The 24,275-nt window shown below is 46.1% G+C and overlaps 1 protein-coding gene across 1 annotated transcript in view; it reads right to left on the reverse strand.

The window, feature by feature from the left end:
- The window catches only part of PGD (phosphogluconate dehydrogenase), a 52,320-nt gene that overhangs the window by 17,097 nt on the left and 10,948 nt on the right, over window positions 1–24,275 (reverse strand). The window contains exons 4-9 of the mRNA XM_078642260.1: window positions 21,478–21,543; window positions 13,163–13,281; window positions 10,927–10,993; window positions 10,397–10,531; window positions 9,253–9,442; window positions 4,444–4,574 (exon numbers count right to left, since the gene is read on the reverse strand). Coding sequence (XP_078498386.1) covers window positions 4,444–4,574; window positions 9,253–9,442; window positions 10,397–10,531; window positions 10,927–10,993; window positions 13,163–13,281; window positions 21,478–21,543 — 708 coding nt within the window. The remainder of the gene's footprint in view (window positions 1–4,443; window positions 4,575–9,252; window positions 9,443–10,396; window positions 10,532–10,926; window positions 10,994–13,162; window positions 13,282–21,477; window positions 21,544–24,275) is intronic.

The following is a 24,275-nucleotide window of genomic DNA, read 5'->3' on the forward strand; positions in this document are numbered from 1 at the left end:
AGTGGACCAAAAGCGGACGGAATGGCAACTGAAACGGTAAAGGGGCGCCCCACTACAACAGACGAGACTCCACCTGGAGAGGCCCGTTCACGCCGCCTCCCCCGGGGCGCTCCACGCCGTTATTCGGAGCAGCATTGTAGGATACCAAAACCAGTGCGGCAACTTACTGGACATCACCTTGGTGCCATCGTTCTGCTGCCTTGGAACTATTCGCACAACAGTTTGCTACTGATGACCCACCCCCCGCGACGCCCCACGCCGTTATTTGCTGGGTGGCAACTTACTAGACATCACTTTTGTGTCATCTAGATTTCGGCGCGTTCTGCTGCCTTGGAACTATTCGCACAACAGTTTGCTACTGATCACCCACCCCCCGCGACGCCCCACGCCGGAAATCTGGACGTTGTGCTGCGTTGGGACTATTCGCACAGCCGACCGCTACTTCGTTGTTTTTCTCTAAAAATGTTTATATGTTATTACTATTTTTGTTTTCTTGTATATATTTATAAATTATTAAAGTTTTATAATCTTACTACTTTGTCGGAGTGCTATATATTTTTAATGTGACACATAATTGTAAAAACTTTGATGTACAAAGAGTCATCCCTGGAATCTTCCGCTTCACGCTCGGTCCCCTCCCCAATCACAATACAGGATGGTTTTCAGATAATAGCAACGCTTCTGCTGTGACGGATCTCATCGAGTGTGGGCCTTGATCTACTATAACTCCTTTGAAGACGGGTGATTCTTTACAGCTGTGGCTATAAACTACATCTGCAGGGCTAGCTGATAGCCTAGGACCGGCCTGGACAATCGAACACAGAGGAAAAGGAGTGTCAGAGGGTGCGGTAGTGAATAGGGCGAAAGGGAGGTGTCGGGCGGGCACAGGGTGTGATTCTCAGGGAAGAACAGCGCAGATGGGGGGAGGTTTATTACCCATGCATAAAACAGAGAGCGGGGGTGACCACTGCCTGGGGGAGATGCTTGCGAGGGTGGGGAGCCATGCTAAGGATCGACAGCGTGCACAGAGTGGATCTGGTCAAGGCATCTAAAATGGCTGCCGTGCACGACAAAAGTGTGGCATTTGAAAAAAGACAAGATGGCGCACACAATGTTTTTCAACACTTCCTGATTTCCTTCGAATCGAACGTTAACAGACGTTGGGGCATATTACCAAAGTTAAGCGATATTTATCCCTAACGATGCATTGCAAAGATTTTTTTACCGTCAGAAATTATCGCAGATAAACCTTGCTATTATCAAGGTTTATCGCAAATACGATAAAAAACGAGCGCAATGCATTAATATCGCTGAAAACTCCGCGATATTCATGCATTACCGAGCTAATGCTCTTAGCCATGTTATCCACCTCCCATTGGATAACATGGCTAAGAACTGCTCAGGGCAGCTGTTACTTTTTGGAGATATTCGCGCTTATCTCGAATATTTCCAAAAGTTGATAATAGGAGATAGCGATGTTAGCGACTGTTTCCAGTCGCTAACATCTTGGCATGCCCACTTTGCATGTCATTAGTGATAAATATCACTCACATGCAAAGTGGGGCCCAAGATGGTCGCTATCTCCTACTAGCCGTCGCTAACTGGTGTTAGCAACAGCTACGTAATACAGATATAATTTTATCTCCGCGAAGCGGAGCGCTGTTACAGATATATATCTTGTTTTTGAACGTTAATTTCTCAAAATGCACTGAAGCACATATATTGAGACCTAGCAAAGGCACATCGGGCTACCAGTCCCTAATATTTTACCAAGTTTCGTGCAAATCCATTCAGCCGTTCGATTATTATTATTATTTATTTTTTTTGCCCCGCGGGGCCCTTTTAAAACCTCCACATCAAACCTAGGGGATCAGCGAGGATCTACTATGCCCCCTTATGGTCATTTGCCCCTTCGCTTTGGCCTCCTCTTGTCTCTCGATCCTACCGAGAGACAAGATGGCGGCCGCTACGGACTGTTTACAGACACCGGAGAGCCAATCAGCTTCGCTTCGCAAAGCTCCGTAACGCGAAAAGTACGCGAAGCGGTCCGCTGTTACAGATATATATCTTTTTTTGAACGTTAATTTCTCAAAATCCACTGAAGCACATATATTGAGACCTAGCAAAGGCACATCGGGCTACCAGTCCCTACAATTTTGCCAAGTTTCGTGCAAATCCATTCAGCCGTAAGATTATTATTATAATTTTTTTTTTTTGCCCCGCGGGGCCCTTTTAAAACCTCCACATCAAACCTAGGGGGTCAGCGAGGATCTACTATTCCCCCTTATGGTCATTTGCCCCTTCGCTTTGGCCTCCTCTTGTCTCTCGATCCTACCGAGAGACAAGATGGCGGCCGCTACGGACTTTTTGGAATGTTGACAGACGCCAGAGAACCAATCAGCTTCGCTTCACAAAGCTCCGTTGCGCGAAAAGTCCGCGAACCAGTGCGCTAACTGGTCCGCTGTTACAGATATATCTTTTTTTAAACGTTAATTTCTCAAAATCCACTGGAGCACATATATTGAGACCTACAAAAGGCACATCGGGCTACCAGTCCCCTACAATTTTGCCAAGTTTCGTGCAAATCCATTCAGCCGTTCGGGCTAAAAGTGAGGCCAACCGCCCTATGGAAAACTCAATGTTAAAAACACGTTTTGGGACCCCCCTTTTTTCTCGGCCCCCACTGAACGAACCCCCCCCAAATTTTCAAGGGCTGCTCAGAAACAAAATGTTCAATTTTCCTGAAAATTTCAGCCAATTCCGTCCACAAACGCCAAAGTTATTAGACATAGAATTTTCAAAAAACCCATAGAGAAAAAATCCTAACTATATATACCTACTGGCGACCGCCAGTAGGATATATATATATATATATATATATATATATATATATATATATATATATATATATATATATATATATAAAATTACGTGTCACCATAAGCAACCCAATGTATTTCTTATAAGCTTTCCTACCAGACAACCCAGTAAATCATCTTAAAATTACAAAAATAAGCACTAGACTGAAGTTGGCAAAACAATATACAACCCTTCCCCAAAAGGGCAGAACAAGGATACTCAATGTGCACATTTTCACCATGGGGTAACCAACACCAAAACTCTTGCTTGCTATGGTTATCTGAGAGATTATGTGTAATAAAATACTGGTCTACAATCTTTAACAAAGATTAATGACAATCCACCCCTAAAGGCCTATTGACTTTGACATGCTTTTAACATTAACGAAGTTGAGCCTGCTGCCTTTTCATATTAAGCAGACCAGGCTAATAACCTTGGTCATTGGCCCGTCGTGATAACTAACCAAGTCCCACTGTGTTGAGCATAGGCTTTCCCACAATGGAAAACTTGTTGGTGGAAGCGCCCAACTTCTGCCCTATTAAAAACTGTACTGAGAGGAAACAATATTTGGGCAGAAACAAAGTCTCTGCCACTTGTGGTTCTTAAATCAATTTTTCATGTTAGTCAGATAATGTGTGGTTACAGCTGCGGGGTCAAGTTAAACTTTTTTGGGGTAAAAAGTACATGTTCACTTTAAGTTTAGCTGGTGTAGCCAATCAATTCACTTGATTAGCTCTGGCATTCATTTCACGTAAAATATTTAGTCTGATTAAATTTGAAATTCTTTTCTTTGGTCCCAAGTAAGGCAAGGCATGCAGAAAAACATATGGCAGAACAGAGCTTGCCCATCAGAGAGCCCACAACGTGAAGCCTGGCCCAGTACACAACATAAGGAGACCACACAGAGAGCAGAACACAAACCCATTCAGTTACAGAGATAGGATGCACATATCTTTGTGATAAAGCCCCATTTGTCATGCTTTCCTAACCCTGGCTTAGTAGCTACTTTTAGATTGCGCAATTTTCCTCAATGACTTTTGTGAGAGGAGGGCAGGAAGCATTGCCAGAGAAACAAGAGAATGTCAGCAAGCAGCTGGGGTACAGTGTATGACAAGTCCAGCAAAAAGGCATGGTCAGAAGAGGGTAGCCTGGTAAGAGGCATTACCAAAAACACACAGCAGGCCCAGCCAGGGAAAGAGCAGAGCAACAAAGCTAAACCGCCAGAAATCTGGCAACAGGAAAAGGAGAATGCCTGAAAGAAATAGGGTCAAAGAAACAGGACCGTCCCATTGGCCTTGTTTTTTGGTAGGAACAGGACATGTCCAGCAAGCAGTTATGTGACAGGATTATGCCGCGTCGAGCAAGGCGAGGCCCGAGTAAAAGGACAGGCCCAACATAAGAAAGCAGACCATCAAGACATGCTAAGCAAGAGAGCACAAAGCGGTGCCAGATAAACACCCAAGAGGAAGGACAGGACAGGACAAGACAAGCCAGCTGGCAGATACAATCAGAAAGGGACTGGAGAAACAGGCGAGCGAAAGCATAATGCGCCTCTAGTATGAGCTCAGGCCCTGTTGAGTTTACCAGGCGGATGTCCTCGAGGAAGGTCTTCTTATTCCCACTGAACGTGGCCTGCTTCGGTCCCTTCAGTTGCTTGCTGGCCTCAATGCGCTCCTCTTTTAAAGACGACAGACAGCGTGCAAACACCGCTTCACCTGCAGAGAACAAACAAGGTCAGCACGTTCCCAAGACTAGAAACCCAACATCAGAGGCCAGAGAACTTAAGCCAGTAGCCAGGTAAGACATACAAGAAGATGACAGGAAATTACATGATTCAACACGAGTAAGGAGTGAGTGAATGAAGATTGTGTTCCCATATTCAGTGTCATTCCTACCTTGATCGAGCAGTTACTGTAGATGCAGGTTTCACTTCACCCAAAGGTAAACAGAGGCTCCCAATCACACCAAGGAAGATTTGCAGTCTCAACCCATACTGAGGGATTCAGGGCTGCTGGCATGCATATCAACCAATTAACCCACATTGGAAGTAGGGATAATAGTGACAGCAGCCCTGGATGCCTCATCCCATATATTTAACTATTTTATTTTAGAGCAAACATTTAACTATGTTTAGTACCCACACGTGTGCATTAAATTTGACCAACATCACCATGCATACCGTAGCATAAGAAACAAAGGAGGACAATGCCAAATGAAGTGCCAGCCCACCCTCCTGTGAATCCTTGGAGTCAGTGTTCATCTCATTTAGTCCTGATCTTCACACCAGTTCGGTGCTAGCCTGGCTTCCACCAGGAGGTGGGTAAAGAGCTGGTTTCTCGGAGTGGTCATAGGGTATGCACTGTTGTCGCAACCTCTTAGGAGGATGATTAGTGGTTGGAGGGGAAGAGACACGCCTAACATCGATCTGATTTGGCCCATCCCATATTAAAAAAGGTACAACTACAACCTTGTTTTATTATTCCTACCTCTGGGGTCAGTGACTGCAGCCTATAAACACAGTGTCTAGTGACTCAGTCCTGAGGTTCCATATCACAGTAAAGAAGATGCTGCACCAGCCCTGAGCCCTCCCGTCAATCTGAAGGACAGACGGCTGCTGACCGGGTATGAACACAGGGCGCTAGGATAACTGCAGCCCTCGGTCCCACATTACTTTCAGTGCTTTGTGACTCAGTCCTGCGGTCCTCACTCACAATAAGGAATTAACTGAACCCGCCTGCATTGGGGATCTCGTGGCCAGACTAAGGGAGATGGCTGCTGACCTTGGATACAACCCTTTTTGGGGTGAGGTTGGATTAAAGGAAAGTGTGAGAGCAGCTCTAGGGGTCTCCCTTACCAGTGAAATAGTTCATGACTGAAGCCCTAAAGTCTGAGCACGTTTTGAGACTGAGACTAAGAAAAACCAAAGGAAATGATGGACGGAGCGTTGACAATACAAGCACTCGCCCCCAGTCTACTGATCTGGGTTTAATCCATCACCATTCTTTAGCCCACTCTGCCACCCCAGTTCAGACATGGCCATATGCAAATCAGTCTGACCCTGTGCCTCATGGGAACAGTCCAGCCCGAACTGCCAAGCCATGCCTTACCTGGACCGGAAACAAGCTACCGAGGACCGTTCCCATGAGGCACAGGGTCAGACTGATTTGCATATGGCCATGTCTGAACTGGTGTGGCAGAGTGGGCTAAAGAACGGTGATGGATTAAACCCAGATCAGTTGACTGGGGGCGAGTGCTTGTATTGTTGACGCTCCGTCCATCATTTACTTTGTTTTTTCTTTGTTCGCCATAAGTTGGCAGGGTATGCTCAGACGTGAGTCCCTTGCTCACTTTGCCACTGGATTCAAGCAAGCAGGCTGAAGACAGCTGTAATGCCAGAAACCAGTCCTCGGTAGCTTGTTTCCGGTCCAGGGAAGTCATGGCTTGGCAGTTCGGGCTGGACTGTTCCCATGAGGCACAGGGTCAGACTGATTTGCATATGGCCATGTCTGAACTGGGGTGGCAGAGTGGGCTAAAGAACGGTGATGGATTAAACCCAGATCAATTGACTGGCGGTGAGTGCTTGTATTGTCAACGCTCCGTCCATCATTTCCTTTGTTTTTTCTTTCCGCGTTTTGAGACGAGTCACTGCAGAGCTGAGTTCTCACTTCTGCCTCAAAGAAATAATTAAAGTAGCTTTTGGGTCTCATCCCACAGTGTCTGGAGTAGGAAGCTCTGAAAAACACTTGTCAAGTGAACATAGCGTGAGCAATAGGACTGCGTAATTCTCCTTTTGCTTAAAATAAGCATCTTCTTAAGTACACTCCCCTGCTGAATTCCTGGAGCCCAAATATCCTCGAAGCACTGTACACCGATGACCCAGCACATTCCACTAAGCTGAACACCTTGCTCCCCCAGACCGTGAACACCAACTTACCACAGCCCTTTAACCTCATTAACGACAAACCTGGAGTCCAAGCACTCCCTCTTCTCAGCCCTGGAAAACCCCTCTACAGCTGTGGAGCTCTCGCTCCCCCTAGCCCATGGACTTCCTGCCCTGCACACAAACCTACAGCCCTTATGACCAGGAGCCCCCACCTGACCTCAATGAGAAAGGCCACACCCACCCCCCATTACAGTTCAGAGACAGACAAGGATGACTCAGGTGTACCGAGGCTGCAAGTCATGCTGACTTCCCAGCCACAGTGACTGGAGAAGGAGTGGCATGTTTGCACAAGGCTGGTTGTGAAGCTCTGCACTTTCTGAAAGGAAGCACAGCACAAATTACAAAAATCGACACCTTCGTCCAGCAAAGCAGAAACACAGCAGATCACAAGCTAGGCATTCGGAAGAGGGGAGTGTACACTTTGCTAAGGGTGATGGTGGGAGAATATAGCTAGAGATGAGTCCCCCCTCCTCCACTTATGCCCAGCCCCTGCCTTGCTTGGAGGTCCTGTCAGTTAAGGAATGCATCTCTGCATCTCAGAGCAGCCTTAAAATGTCAGCAAGGAATTAACGGAGTACATAGTCTTAATCTCTTCAAGGCAAGAAGAGCAAAAGGTATTCATGTAATGTTTGCCAGGCCACACCCAGTGGGTGTGCCTCCAAGCAGAGGCAGGTAGAGACAGACTCCCAGTGTAATGACAATGCTGCCCGGAGGCATGCGTACAATATCTGTGAGAACCATGTACAGATCCAGGGTCAAAGTAGGCACTGGTGTACACGGACTCCAAGAGAAATCCCTTGCGAGAGCTCATTTCAGAACAGCGCCCTGGTCCATTCACTTCCTAGATCTCTGGACTGCTGGGAATGCTTTGCTCGGAGCTGTGATTAGGGCAACTCTCCAGCTCCAGGGACTGCACTCACAACACCCGAGAGTGCTCTGCACATCAGAGCAAGCTAAGGGATTCAGGCTCTGAACCTGAAACACGTGGGAGAGATCTACTAACAGCAGATCATGGTAAACAGAGGCTGAATCTACCTACAACAACTGGGAGAGGTCTTTGCTGTTCGAGATGTGGAAGCAGGCTATGGGTATCCAGGGGACCGGCCGACGACAACTATGTAAACATTGGCAGAGGCCTGCTCAGAGAACTAGTAATCGGGGCAGGCCTAGGCGTCCAGGGATGTAGCCTATATTACCTGTAAGACTCTGATCAGAACCGAGGGCGTTGCAATCTAAGGAACCTACATCTTGAAGAACGCGGATCAAAAGCAGACTCCGGTGGGATTGCATTAGTGCAATAAACTCAAACCACCACAGATGGCTCTGCTCGGTTCAAAGAGCCTGTGCCCGAAGCAGATGGTGGAACCCAGGGACTGAGCCTTTTTGACCTGTGAAAGTCTGCTCACAGACCAATTCATAGCAGGCCTCGGGATCTAGAAAACAGACACCTGGGAGAGCTCTGCTGTAGGACAGCAGCTGCGCAGATCGAGAGTAAAATGTTAAACCTGCATCACCTGGAAAAATCTCTGTTCAGAAGCAGGCATAGTGTCTAAAGACGGAACCTTAAAAAGTTTGTAAGAGCTCCGCTCATATAGTCTACTTGAGTGTGGGGGGGGGGGGGGAGGAAATCAAGGGACTGATCCTACAGCACCTGGGAATGGCCATAGGATACAAGAAATCAACCTGCAACATCTGGAAGTCCAGTGATGGCGCAAGTGTAGGCCCGTGAGATGGGTTGCGAGGCAGGTGTGCGGGGCGGGGGAGAATCGGAAGGGGGCGTTAAAATACGGAATCTACATCACAAATGAAAACTCTGCAAACAGCTTGTGGAAGAGGCAGGCCTTAGGGTGCAAGGGAAGAATATACAACACTTAAGGGGACTCCGCTTTACGACCGGGTCAGATGAAAAATTGAATCTGCAGGATCCAGGCCAACTCTGGGTCACGGCAAATCTTGCGATGAACCGACAACACATGGGAAAGACTTACACAGATACCGGTTGAGTTAGAGAATGCCCAGGGGCCCAAAGCATAGAAATGCTGAGGTTGCTTTACTTGAGGCGATCAGTCAAGAGACTTAACCTACAACACCAGGTCAAACAAGCTCTATTCAGGGAGGGTCCAGGGTCAAAGTTGGTCTTCAGGCAGGGAGACTTAACCTACAACACCTGTGAGAGTCGTGCTCAGACCCAAATCAGGCCAGGTCTAGAGACGGAATCTAAAATATACAGAGGACCAAAGAAAATTACTAGACTATGGGCTCCGTTAAGACTGCATAAGAAAATTCATAAAAACTTCACATGCTGGGGATCTCTAGTGAGTCCTTGTGCTGACACCATGTTACAAGACCGGAGTTCTGTGAAAGTCGACCTGTGATAACACTTAGTCCCACAATTGCCTACATCAAGAAATATTCGAAGACTGAGCATCGAAGTAGGGGAGCACACTTACCAATCAATGTAACAGGAATGCCAAATTCCAAGGCAGAGATGGCCGTCCATTTGCCAGTTCCTTTCTGTCCAGCAGTGTCGCGGATTTTTGGCAGCAGGTATTTGCCATCAGTGTCCTTGAATTTCAAGATATCAGCTGTGATCTCAATAAGGAAGGAGTCCAACTCCGTTTTGTTCCAATCTTCGAAAGCCTGGTTAAAAAAAACACAGGAATGTGTTGGCCTCAGCAATGTCACAAAAGGGCGCAAAGAGCTTTTAAAAAAAAAAACAACAAAAAAAAAAGTTGGATGATGGAAAAGTACTGCCAGCAGTTGTATAGGCACATATGTGATTTGCTCCTGTGAAGAAAGCCTACGTATGGCACTGGGCTATACACAATGTGCTGGGATATGTCAAAAGAAAGCCTTACAAACAGACCAGAATACCTATGGCTACATACAATGTAGATGAATAGGTTGGTTTTAACATCATGAGACCGAACCTCCCCAAGGTGGTTCATTCTCATTTGGTGCAATATGTGCCTGGAAATAAAACTACCATACGGTGTCGCTAGGGATATTTCTGGAGAGTGCGAGGTTGACCGTTTATTCTTTGGAATTATTGGCCTCCTTGCATGAGTTTGGTATGAGTGCCAATGTGGAGAGCAAAGGGGCTGAAAATGCAGACACCCCGCGAGGACAAAAACATAGTCACACACAAGCCCGGGACAAAGTGAAGCGATGCCTTGTGAGAAGTAAAGTTATTGATATAACCACAATAATCGCCTCCCTTTCCTGGTGGCAAACTGCTGGTCAAACTGCTAGCGATATGACTTGATGCCTTGTAGGGCCCAGAGCTCCACACATTACATGGCCTTCGAGTCTGCACTTCCTCACGCTTCATGTCAGGGAAAACCGATTCCAAGTGCCATCCTCGGACTTTGGTTACCTTGTTCACAAAGCCCTTTCAATGCCAGGCGTGCGATTTATAATCTGGTACCTAGCGGATGAATAAAGAGACGCACAAGGGTGCCTCAGTCTTAGCCATACTCCGTGCCCAGCACATTCTTCATCAGCACGCTCCTGGGTATGCTCGGACCATCATCCAGTATCAGCACATTCTTCAGCAGCTGTAAGTGTAAGTGTAGGGGGTGGAATCCCACTCACCTTTTCCATCTCGTCCTGATTCATGCCCAGCACGTCCTTCATCAGGTGGTAGGCCTCGCAGATCAGCTGCATGTCCCCGTACTCAATGCCATTGTGGACCATCTTCACAAAGTGCCCAGCCCCTTCTTCACCAACCTGTCAAGGAAGCGGGTCGTATACGTCAGTGTCCGCCTTAAGCGATGTTCACCAACACCTGCCAATGCCCTCTACAAAACCATCAATAATGAACTAAACAATGAATTAAATAAAAGCATGGCAGCCAGGGACAGGCAGGCACACATCGACACACTTTCTCTCCTCCTTTCTTCCAGGTACAGAGAACGGAAAGGTAGAATACATACAGTAAGACAGCTAAAGGGAGAGAGAGGGAAGGAGAGAGGGAAAGAGATACAAACTTTTCTGCAAATTCTAGTTAAACAGAGGTTAGCAGTAGACACGTAGGTCACAGGCACAGAAAACACACAAAAACAAAAAAACACATACAAATAATGAAGACCGTAGTGTTAACTAGCAGTCTCTTTTCTACTCACCCAGTCGCAGCAAGGTTCACCCTCCACTTGAGCAGCTATTTTCTGGAAGATGGGCTTGAGATGCGGCCTGTAGAGGGACAATGCATGTAAATATTGAAGTACATCAACAGAGTGATTTATGAAATCCAGTACTGAAACAGCAAGGTAAGCTGTAGGGGAGGATTGTGGTGTACTGACTGAGATGTGTCTGTGCGTGTCCCATAAGTAGACCAGTAGGAGGTGCTGTGGTCGAACTGAGATACCTGTTGAGAGCTCTAGAAAAGCATTACACCCATATTATGTGCACCTACATTTAGCAGGCTTACATAAATTGCACTCAGCTATCTTAAGAGTCGCAGACCCTGCTCAATACACCTGTAGTTTAACACCACAATAACTGCTACCACCACCACTTCACACACAACAGCTTTATTTATTCGAGGAGGACAAATAGATAAATTCATGGGGAGAGATGATCCAACCCAGGGGGATCTGGGTTGGTGTTTAGAGCTAAAATAGGACTGGCGTTATTGAAAGAATTGTCATGTAAATAAGACAGCCTGCTTGGTTACCATATGTGTTTCATTTTAGTCATTCGATTATATTAGTTTATTGAGAGACATGCATTAACCTTAATGAGGTCTAAATAAACTTAGAAGCATTCACACTAGAACTCCACGCCTCAAATGCTGAGGTAGTACTACCAAATGGGAGTGAAGAGCCAATGGGCTTTGTGGTTTGCACTGTATCAATGGCCAATAATATTATTACATATGGAGTGACACTGTCTTTTAACCATACACGAGGGAGGATTTAGTTTGTGTATAGTTCACACTCTGAAATGAATGCTTCTATGCGCTTTCAAATCTGGAAGGGAGGGAAAAATTAGGCCCAATGAAGTAATTTGCCTAGGATCACACGCTTTGGCCAAATGGCGAAGCCACTGAGCCAGGATTCCACAATCGGAGATTTGGATTTTCAGAGACTGGAAATATATTGGTATGTTTAGTTTTATTTGTGTAGCACTTTACAAGACTAGAAGGCTGCCTCCAAACACTTGAGGACTCAAGAGATTAAAAAAATAGGACCAAGAGAGAGTAAAGCAAAGAAGGGTGAATTGGGAAATGCTCCTACACCCTCTTTTATAGAAAATAACTTTTCTTTATTTAATACAGTATAATAAGTTAGAGCTTTAAAGTCATCTAAGCAAAATCTTGCAAAATGTAGCAGATGCAAAATCTTGCATACAATTTAGAAATTGCTTGTAGATTCAATTTAAGCAAAGTGTGACTACAAAAGAGTCTCAAAGGGGAGCAAACGTACCCAGAACGAATATTTGAACATGTAGAGCATAACATTAAGCTGCAAACCTTACAATACATCTGAATTGCGTTCTATAACTAACAAACCTATTTTGGGAGAAGCCCAACACCTCATTACATAAGTCGGCAAAACCGTGAGGCCGGATGTTCCCACACAGCTTGCTCTCGTTACAAGCTTTGGACAGGACAATGCATCTCCAGACCACAGATCTCTTCTCTTGCTCGTTATCCACAGAAAATGCAGTTTCAAGGGAAAACCTACACTGCAGGCTTGATGAATGCTGCGTAATAAAATACAACATTTAGAACGAAGTTGTTTTCTTCTTTTCGGGAGAAAATGGGCAGAACTTTGCAAAACTGGGCTCTGCTCTGAAATTGCTCGATAACGCTGAAGACCTGGTTCAAGCTGAAGACAAAGCTTCAGTCCCGAGCTGGAGGTGATCTCATTTTGGCTTGTCCATCTATGCTATTCCTTAATGTACAATAACTCAAACCCCGACACCCACAGCTCACATCCCCCAGGTCCTGCACAGCCTGGCAGAGCTCCAGAGACTAACACAGAGCTGTCCCTTGGGGTATTCAAAACCACTCCCACTGAACAGATCAACTCACACAGCAACCTCGGATCAGTCACTACAACCTTTACAACTGCTTAGCAACCAAGCACAATAGTCACTGAATGTTTACCTTCCTCACTGACATAGCCAATTCTACTCTTGAACACAACTGATCCGGATACATCCATGCCTGCAATTCAGCCTCCACACTACAGATAACAGCTTCTCCTCTGTGCCTCCATGCAGAACCAGCCAACGCACCAAACCCTTATTGCAGTCCTCACTTATAACACTACGCTATTTACACCTTCCAAAAACACCTGCATAGATTGCCCCATGTCCAACAGTAGCTGCCCCCCCCCCCTCCCCAATACTCACCATGCCGCCTTGTCTCCTCCAGGCATTAGGGATGGACCATAGCGAGCACCATCTTCTCCTCCGCTCACTCCACTACCAACAAACAGGATGCCTTTCGCCTTTAAATCTTTACAGCGTCTCTGAAAGAAAGAAATTAAAAGAATTAAGCAGAGCAAGGGTCTGTTTTCAGGCGTGGTTTTTCACTTTTTCACCAGGCTCTGCCTCCCGGATGACCATAAAATGTCTATTCCTTCAGACATTACCACAATAGTTCTTTGCAAGACCTGTGCTGCTTAGCCAACTCTGGTGGTGCTGGGACTGGCCATCCAGCAGGGCTTTGGATTCCCATCAGAAGCTTTCAAAGAACGGTTTGGCAGTCCACTCATGCAAGGTAATCAGTCATCCTATTTACATAGAATTCTGGCTGTTTTTATACAGAGCTTCTCCAATTTCATTCATAAAATGATCGAATCAAAGGCAAAGTCTCCAACTGGTCTAACACCAGGGGCACCTTTCGACAGTCATGCTTTTTAGGAGAAAAATCCCATTGGGACTGTGTTAAAACGAAGTATGGAAGCACAGACTGGTTTCACTTTTCCCATTTACACATATGTACTTTCAGGTTTCACAATACAGGGTTTTGCCGACTAACAGAAACAGGTCTGCAGGCCTAGTGAAGTTGTTCCTTAAGATCTGGAGCCAGCAGAAGGTCCAATGTTGCCATGGGAGAGAAAAGAATTGTGGGTGGGGGGTGGGCTTTAATCCAGTGTTAATACGTATGTTTAAAGGAAGCACATATTTAAGAAAAAAAATTAATGAACACAACTTTTAATGTTTCGACGTCTGCAGATTTACCCGTGAACAACTATTCACATCTACCCCATTTCTTTAACCGGCTTCACCCGATGAAATGAAGTGAGAGAAAAGAAAGTGCTGACAGAAACATCAAAGCAGCAGACGTGCACAGTAAGATGTTGCAATTTCTTTTACAGTCCACCCAAAAAAAGCAAACACATTTGATAATCCTGTTTCCACTAAAAGGCTGCAACCTCTGCTGATCCTGCCACCCCACATTACAGACACAGGAAAAAAGGTCTTCAAAATAATTTCAGTTCTCTCTCTCTTTTGCTGAACATTTCCTTCGGCGATCCGTGGCCTTAAGGGGCTCCAGTCCTACCAGTGAAGCATCCCAAGCAGAGTTCCTGTTCGTTCAGACTATCAACATCGCCAGACATTCCCATCCAGACAAAAAAAAAAACGTCTGAAGACATGATATTCATTAAGCGCCTCAAGCAAGGACTTCTAAAGAATACAAAACCTGTGTGTTGTCAGGAAACTACCATCCAGCCAGTCCATTGAGTTTTAATGTATGAGGGTTGCTAATAAAGATCTTTTTACCTTTCAAAAAAGGGAACTGCACAGAGACACCAAAGAGGGACAAAAGATGCTACATTTATGTGAGAATTATTTGGTATTGGGCATGGTCAACAGGTTGACAATCCCAGCTAGCACTGGTCGGAGAGTCGCCTATTCCCATGTCCCTCTGGTGTCAAGTCAAGTCAAATAATTTATATAGCACGCTACATACCCAGAGGGTCTCAAGGCGCTTGAGGAAGGGTGGGGAATTACTTGTCGAAAATCCAAGTTTTAAGTTGCTTTCTGAATGCTAGGTGGTTTTGAGTGAGGCGAAGGTGAGTGGGAAGTGAGTTCCAGGTTTTAGTTGCCAGGTAGGAGAAGGATCTTCCTCCCATGGTGGTTTTGTTGATGCGAGGTACAGTAGCAAGGGCTTGGTCGGAGGAGCGTAGCTGGCGGGGGGGGGGGGGTGTGTAGAAGGAAAGTCGTGTGTTGAGACATTCGGGTCCGAGTTCTTAGAGAGCTTTGTGTGCGTGGGTTAGGAGGCGGAATGTTATTCTCTTGACGGGGAGCCAGTGGAGGTTTTTCAGGTGACTAGAGATGTGGTCTTTACGCGGGATGTCTAGTATGAGTCTGGCTGATGCGTTGGAGTTTTTTCTGAAGTTTTGCAGTGGTACCGGCGTATAGGGTGTTGCCGTAGTCCAGGCGGCTTGTGACCAGCGCGTGGGTGACCGTTTTTCTAGTTTCGGTGGGGATCCAGCGAAATGTTTTTTTGAGCATGCGAAGAATGTTGAAGCAGGATGATGAGACTGCGTGTCTGTTCATCGAGAGTGTGGAGTCCAGGATGACGCCCAGGTTCCGTGCGTGGTTCGTCGGGATGGGTGCTTTTCCAAGGGCCTCTGGCCACCAAGAGTCATCCCAGGCGGAGGGGGAGGAACCTAAGATAAGGACTTCTGTTTTGTCAGAGTTCAGCTTCAGACGGCTTTGCTTCATCCATTCGGCTACTTCTTTCATCCCTTCATGTAGGTTGGTTTTGGCGGTGTTCGGGTCTTTGGTGAGTGAGAGGATAAGTTGAGTGTCATCAGCGTAGGAGATGATGTTGAGGTTGTGTTGGCGTGCGATGGTTGCGAGGGTGCTCATGTATACGTTGAAGAGGGTGGGGCTGAGTGAGGATCCTTGTGGCACGCCGCAGATTACTTCAGTGGCTTCCGACTTGAATGGTGGAAGGCGGACTCTGAGTTCTTCCGGTAAGGAACGAGGTGATCCATTCCAGTGCTTTTCCTTGGATTCCTATGTTTTTGAGGCGTTGTAGGAGGGTGTTATGACAGACTGTGTCGAAGGCTGCGGAGAGGTCAAGGAGGATGAGGGCGACTGTGTCTCCATTGTCCAGTAGAGTTCGAATGTCGTCTGTTGCTGCGATGAGTGCGGTTTCAGTGCTGTGTTTGGCTCGGAAGCCGCACTGAGGAGTCGAGGGAATGGTTTGTTTCGAGGAAGGCGGCGAGCTGGTTGTTAACAGCTTTCTCAATGACTTTGGCCGGGAATGGTAGGAGCGATATGGGGCGGTAGTTTTTGAGTTCGGTGGGGTCAGCTGAGGGTTTTTTCAGAAGGGCGCTGAGTTCGGCGTGTTTCCAGCTTTCCGGGAAGGTGGCGGAGTTGAGGGAGCAGTTGATGACGTCTCGGAGGTGTGGTGCTATGATGGAGTCTGCTTTGTTGAAGATATGGTGAGGGCATGGGTCTGTGGGGGATCCAGAGTGAATGGAATTCATCAGGCGGATGGTGTCCTTAGTGGAGATAGGGTTCCAGTCGATGAGGATGTTCAAGGGGGGTGAGGGTATGGCAGAAGGTTGGGGGGGGTTGGTCTCCGGGTTGGTTGTCGAAGCTGTTGTGGATGTCTGCGATTTTGTTGTGGAAGAACGAAGCTAGGGAGTCACAAAGGGTTTGAGAGGGAGTGATGTCGTTTGAGTTGGCAGAGGGGTTGGTAAACTCTTTGACGATGTTGAATAATTCCTTGCTGTTGTGGGCGTTGTCGTCTAGTCGTTCTTTAAGTGCTGCTTTCTTGGCAGTCCGGATCAGTTGGTGGTGTGTGCGGGTGGCGTTTTTGAAGGCGTCCATGGTGCTGGTGTTTGGGTCTCTTTTCCAGGCCCTCGAGGGAGCGACAGAGTTTCTTGGATTTCTTAAGATCATTGTTGAACCAGGAAGCGTTTTTGTAGTCACGACGCTGGCCTTTAGGTCCCTGTTTGGCACTTGCCCTAACTACCTGAAAGTTAGACTCCCCAGGTATCACCAGTCTCGGTCCCTCCGCTCCAACGGGCAGGTGAAGATTGTGATCCCACGAGTGCGAAGGGCACGGCTGGGCGGAAGAACGTTCTCGGCCAATGTGGCGGGGCTATGGAACTCTCTTCCTTCCGTTCTCCAACAGGCCCCCTCAGAAGCCTGTTTTAAACGACTGCTGAAAACCTGGCTTTTCACTCCACAACGTTAAGTATGCCACATGACTTCTACGGCCGCTCTGTTCTTATAGCGCCGGGATACCTCCTTGTGAGGCAACTGTTCGCGCTCTATAAAACTCTTTATTATTATTATTATTAGTCTCTTAATTTGACGTTTTTTCAAAGGTGCTAGGTTGTCGGCGCTGTTGGTTATCCATTGGGTGAGGTTAATGGCTGCTTGGTTGGGGTTCGAGGAGAGGGCAGGGGGGTTTTGAAGAAGCGATGAGGAGATCTGGTCGAAGGTGATTTTGTTCCAGTTTCTACGCAGAGTAGGTTGAGGATGGTTGTGGGATGTGGTCTTTTTGTAGACAAAGTGAATGCAGCTGTGGTCCGTCCAATGGAGAGCTGTGGTGTGACTGAAGGATATAGGTTTGCTTGAGGTGAAGATGGGGTCGAGTGTGTGACCTGCGTAGTGAGTGGGGGTGTTAACAAGTTGTTTGAGTCCAAGGTTGGCGAGATTGTCCAGAAGGGTGGTGGCGTTGCTGTCGTTGAACTTTTCCAGGTGAAAGTTGAGGTCTCCCAGTAGGATGTAGTCCTCGGAGGGGAGGGCGTGTGGTGTGATGAAGTCAGTGATATCATCACTGAATTGTGCACGGGGTCCTGGTGGCCTGTAGAGGAGGGTGCCTCTGAGTGTGGTATTGGGGTCGGTGTGGATCTGGAAGTGGAGGTGTTCGGCGCTAGCGAGGTTGACGTCTGAGCTGGTTGAGATTCGGATGGAATTCTTGTGGACGATCGCGATGCCTCCACCTGTTTTTTGGTTGGTGCGGTCTTTTCGGATGATCTTGTAGCCTTCCGGGATGGCAATGGTGATGTCTGGGGCTGAGGAGGCGTTCATCCATGTTTCTGTTAGGAAGGCGACGTCCGGAGAGATGGTGTCTAGTAGATTCCAAAGTTCGATGGCGTGTCTGTGGACTGAGCGGGTGTTGAGCAGGATGCATTTAAGGTGGTTGGTGTCAGATCTCTGTTTGGTGTTCGTGGATGTGGAGTTGGTCTTGGTGCTGTCGTACTTGCAGGAGTTGCATGTGAAGGGTCCATGGGTGTGTCCGGGGGCGGCTTGGGCGCAGTTAGGGAGGCGGCTGGGATTTAGGGCTAAGAGGGTGGAGGCGTTGTATATAATGCGGGGGGATGGGTGGAGCAGGGGCCAGGGGGACTGGAGCAGGGGCCAGGGGGACTGGCGCTAGGCGCGGACGGACGTAGACGGGCTTACCTTTGGCACACCTTCGGCGCGACTGGGGCCCGAAACGCTGCGCGCTGATGCATTCGTCATATATGGATAGTGGAGGGGGCGGAGCGTGGGAGGGGCAGCAGGGAGGCGGGAGCGAGGTTCAGGGAGGGTCAGGGACGGTCAGCAAATCAACAAAATGGCAGTCTGGTAAACAAACGTTGCGGGCGTCTCAACCAACAAAAGCCTCACTGAAAATGGAGCGCTATGCAGGGCAAGACTATCTCAGGCCAGCAGAGGAAAGCGCTATATCAGGTGAAGCCAGAAAGCGCTGTGCAGGGCTAATCACTAATCACCACACTCGAAATGTTATTCTATTAGGCAGCAAGGCACATCAGTGTCAAAGCGCGGCGCAGCTTTAAATTCCAAAATAAAATGAAATGCGAGGCAGAATTCAGCAGCAATAGGTACGATACCAGCCAGGAGAGGAGGAGGGGGAGCGACCGTTTCTGGTGTTAGCAGGGCGGTCACACACCGCTCTTTTAGGAGGCTAAATCTTCAGACGCACACGTGTGCTAGCATCTCTTGGACAGAACACACCAAACTGCAAAACGTGGGGTCCTGCGATACCAGACTTTCATTTCAAATGGCATCCAGTATGTAAGGTACAAAGAAGTGCTTCTGCCTTGGAACTCAACCAAACAATATAAGAGGGTAGCCAGGCCTTTGGCTCTACCTCTGGCAAAGATGGAACCTGGACAATCTCCATCCACGGATCAACTACCAGTTAATTTGTAACCTGCACTGTATCAAGAATCCTGCAAACATCCAATCTCTCGTTCCTTGTATGGGGCACCACAAGGGGTTGGAAAGCAAGGTTCGAAAAATAAAACTGGGACCAAAGCCAGAAGCAGACCCTGCTTCGGGAGTTCATTTTCTTGCTCAGAAAGAACCAAAGAAGGAGAATGCACAGAAAGAGCAAATGGGTGACCCTCTCTGAAGCAGTACCAGAAAAATTCTCTATTCCAGTATCAACAATTATAATCCGATTTGTGTATTCCCAGAGCCCACACCCATTTTAAAGGGACATTATTAATGCTTTCCAATCCTGCCACTGGTGTACTACCAATTTCTGGTCAATTATAGAGTAAAGCAGGACAGAATAATTAATATACTGCGCCATCTACCCTCAAGCACTTAGCAAACCTGTACCCTCAACTCCACCGTAAGACATACATACCTGACAAATTGCTTTTCTGTCTGCATTACTTCTATTATTACTTGTACCACTTCTACCAGGCTCACAACTTCTGGTCTCATTTAACCTACCCATATAACTACTTTTACTGATAACTATAGTACAACTGCGGGCTCTATTGGGAATAGCAGGTATTTTCAAGGTTTGACCACAAGAATGAATGACAGTTTACCTGTTTCCCAGGTATGGCTGCTATAGTGCATATGGAAAAGCATAGTCTGTCTGGTTAATGGTGGTCTTAAGATGAGCGACCAGGTGTCAGCGCTGAGGCACTCCTTACCAGACCTTTCAGTGGACTGCAGGGTGAGTTTCGAAGAGCCAGCAATGCCAGCATCCTTAGAGACTACTTGTAAACTAGTAGTCAACTGAAAATTTGAGGTGCTCACAATTTTATAATGTAATTGCCTACCACGGAGCATATGTCTCCTACCTAATACAAAAGCCTTTGAATTGGCTTTGAAAGCCCTAAAACAGAAATAAAATCTGGTGCTTTTATGGCCCCTTTCAAATTCTACTCTACACCTCAGCTGAGACAAACCCCTGTTCTGGCTGGCTTAAATTTTTTTTTAATAAAAAAATAAATAAAAAACAAACACACAAAGCGTGGGGTGTGATGCCCGAGACAAATGTCAAACCCATCACGTAGGAATGTATATAGCATTCTCCGAGGTGTAATGTACGTACACTAGGCCAATAAACAGAATAGGACTATAAGGAAGGGTCAGAACCACCAGCAACCTATTGGATAGTTACAATAAAAGGATACCTTTTAATATGCATCCTCACAGCTACAGTTACAAATACTAAGAACAAGTAGACCTCAGCTAAGTAATATGAAAGAAAGCAAAGTGGAGGTCTCCCAAGGTAATATGTATTTAGTTGTCATTAACGGTTTCAATAAATATGTTATGTTAACAAATGTAAACAGAAATTGTGTGACAAGAAATGTGTAACTATACAAAACCAGTATATTTGTTCACAGGAATTTAAAAAAAACATTTTTATGACAAGATCAGCGATAGAAAAACTCAAGGAAGAGGACAGTACTTGCTGTCTTAACAGGTCATCAGTAGACTATAAAACACTTCAGAAACGGGTAAAAACTGATATTCTTCATAATAATGTAATCCTTCAATTGATGTATATTTTTCTGCCCATCTAATTTATTTGTTATTTAACCAGCGTGTGCTTAGACAAAAATAACTGTTGCATAAAGTTTCACTAAGTTTTTCAAAGTGGCGTGTTTAGTTTCCATATCCATAGAAGTAGATTGCTCAATTCCTTGCCACATAAGAAAGCAAATATTCCAATAAACTATTAGTAAGGAAACTAGTGTCTCAAGTTTAGATGGCACACAAGACTAGGGAAAGAAAACTATTTCCCATGCTTGAAGGAACCTACAGGTAATAGGTTCTCACAATTTGAGATTGGAAAGTGCTGTAGCACACAATTCCACAGTAGACATGAGATCTCTAGTGGTGTGCAGAAACTGCCTAACCCAAATACTGAGCAGAATCATTGAGCTGGAGTGAATTGAACGATTGTCTCATGCGAGGCGGACAGAGACACGACAAAGCGAAGCAAGAGTCACAAGAGACCTCTTATACCAGAGAACTGCCCAAAGACTTGTCCATGACTGGACAATGGTAGATAATGGTTAATAAGCAGTGTTTCAGCCACGCGACTCTCGGTCTTCGCACCAGGATGTGGCCCTCTGTTGCTCACAGCGCCTTGTGCTTAAAAGGTTGGAAGAGTGCCTTCTTGGCTCGGTTGTGTGTGTGTCTGAAGATGTACAAGGCCTTTCTCGTTAGGAGTGTTGGGGGTCCAGAGAGGTTTGTGGAGTGCTGCAGTAGGAGGCCTTGAAGCCCAGGACCAAATGTTTGACGACAACTGCTGATTACACAGTGCAGATTCAGGTGTCACTGCAGGCCGGAGAATTAAAGGAAACAAAGAAGCATCATATTTTCCAAATGGGTGTTATATGGATGTTACCAAAGGGTGTATGTCCTTTTACAGGAGTATTTTTAAGCAGGTCATTAATCTCTATGAAACCAATGGTCATCTGTGCACTTACCGTACTGTCCCGATATTCTGAATTCCCCCCATCGATGATGATATCTCCAGGCTCCAGCAATGGGATCTGTGACAAGGTATTGGCAAGAGAGATTAGTGAAAAAACAAAAGTATTTTTACAAAAGCTCAATGGCAGTTTTTAAAAAACAGGATTAGATCATTTAGCTTGTTGTTTCATAGAGCTGCAGAATGAATTATTTTATGATCTTTGGAGAAGATTTCAGGCACAGCAAAAAGCCATAAACAAAAAAACAGCAGAGGAATTCACATAAAAGACAGTCCTGTGGTTCAGCAAGCATCTAAGAATCATGTAACAGCTGAAGGATCATTGAGAGTGTATGAGGGGTTAGATTACAACAGAAATTAGCTGTGGAAAAAAAAGTAATCGTATACACATACAGCAAGGTGGACGTAGGCAAACCATACGCTCTCCATTGAGCTCGGGCAGGGCGTTTCAGAGCTAACCCACAGAAAATATGAAAAATGGGCTCATACAGTGTAAATGAAAGATCTTAGTCAATACATTTGAAAATGGTTTTGTTCCCTGTCATCACTGAATCATGGCAGCGTATCCATCCCTAAAAGCCACTCTCCACCGTGCTTCATACTTGTGAACGCTAGAAAGTTGAAACAGCCAGACTGGATAAGAGTTTAAGAAGGGTAGTGAGCAGTGTAGGAGCATCATGGAGAGTTTAAATAGCCTTGCCTCTATTATTACATTGATCACTGATGTGGACACCAAACAAAATCCGCAGGACATTATCCTTAACTGTTGCAGGGCCTTGGGCCCTGTACAATTTTGGATTCACACAAGGAATGCAAACTTTAAGTACCCTTTGCAAGTGGAAACGCCACGGCAAGCCAGTAAGTCTTAGAAAACAAGTTCACATGTGCGCCCACTGCTTTAAACTGGGGTGGCACAGAAGGGCACAAACATCACATTTGGTAGCAGCAATCTCTCTGTAGAGTAGCAAACTCTTATGGGGTTCTCATTATATAAAAGGGAAACAATTTCAAATCAGTGCTTCCTCATGTGGTTAACAACAAGTTCACAAGCAAAGTTTTTCAAACTATAAGCGATTTGGTGTCCTCCCTACGTGAAGGGGATTCATTAGCCTGTCACACCACCCACGTACTTGAAAGTCACTGCAAATAGATAAATACGGCTTATCCCAGTGGACCAGCTTTCCTCTTGCTTACGAAACAATCAATATCCACCCACAGTTGTAGGGCCACCACGATGGCTTCGGAGCGTAAAGGGTGGCTGCAGACTTAAGTCTTGAGCACCGCAGCTTGATCCTAGAATGATCTCATAAGCCTGTTTGTGTAATTCAATGAAGGGCTCTTCGCTCGAATTAGAGGAGGAGGTGGGGGTTAAACCATAAGAGGTCACCATCTGTCTCCAAGTCAGAAGCAGGTGCACATTTAAAAATGCAACTCCAGGAAACAGTAATTCAGGATCCAACGTGACATACCACTTCAAATTTCAGTGGTTTTAGGTTTGGATAGATTAGCCATGTGGTGTGTATTGCCTTCGCTCCGATCTGCAGCCTTCGCTGTCTCACCTGGGGACAGAATATAGCCAGTACAGCCAGGCCAGGCGTATGTGGTTCCTTACACTGACTGCAGGGTGTTGCATGTTAAAAAATAATGTTTAGCTTCAGTGCGATACACTGGAGACTATCCACTTCCATGAAAAAAGTAACCTATTCTTACATTTGAATACAGGAGTTTTGATTACCTTACATTTTACACAAAATCTCTGAAGTCATCCCACAAATGCATGTTGATGTCTGTTCATCCAGCCAGGCTTGCAAGAGATGACAAGTTACTCTTACAAGCCCGTGAGAGACGAGGAGTTCTTTCCTCCTGGCCTGAGCGAGAACAGGAGCTTCGACTGTGGGGTGAGTGAGGTGACAGTTTCTATCTTCCTGCTCAGGAAGACAGAATAAGCAGCTATCCTTCAGGTGTCAGTGACCGAGAGGTAATGGCCTACAGCAGGGGTCAGATGAGCTGTTCTCCTCAGGGCCTCGCAGGGATGGAGAAGAACCATCACCTCGGCTTAGACGACACGAGGAGAATCTTGTTTTAGTCTAGGTAAAATTAACGCACCATTCTTCCACTACTTCTTCGCGGACACGTTAGGGTGAACTAGTGCATTGTTTTAGGCGTGAAGGAAAAAAAACCATGCTTAGTCTAAGGGGCACAAGCCTCAACAATATCTCATGCTTTGTGGCACAAGGACAGGCAGAGGGGGTTAAAGAGCAAGTGGAGTCTGAACGCTCAGCAGAGGAACCTCTCCATGCCATTAGCTTGCTCAATTGTGAAATATTACAATATGCCTTCTGATAAACTAGCAATTCTCCAGACTATGCGCATTTGCTGCAATAGCATGTTTTATTTCTTTATTTAAAAAGGCTGGAGCCAAGTGTACAGGATGATTTTAATCTCCACAGTAATAGAATGGCCTCAAACACAAACGAATGTATTTAAGTATGTACAAGACTTCCTGAATAATTCTTGTATAGCCTTTTGGTGACTCGTGCACCAAATAGTTTGCTCACTCGGCATACACTATACTACAGTGACTTCTTTGGAGATAGTCACAATAGGCCATCGTGGTATAAAAGTGCCTTTTACAGAAGGTGAATATCAAAAAGGATACAGTGGTAAATAGAATCTCTGTAGCCATTCATTTGTAAACTTCCAAAGGGTTCCAGACTAATATTTTGAATATTGCGGACTAATGTTAGTGAGTCATGGGAGGGTGAATGGAGAAGAGGGGGTACATACTTTAGC

The sequence above is a fragment of the Lissotriton helveticus genome, chromosome 5_1 (assembly GCF_964261635.1).
Source record: "Lissotriton helveticus chromosome 5_1, aLisHel1.1, whole genome shotgun sequence".
In the NCBI taxonomy this organism is placed as follows: domain Eukaryota; kingdom Metazoa; phylum Chordata; class Amphibia; order Caudata; family Salamandridae; genus Lissotriton; species Lissotriton helveticus.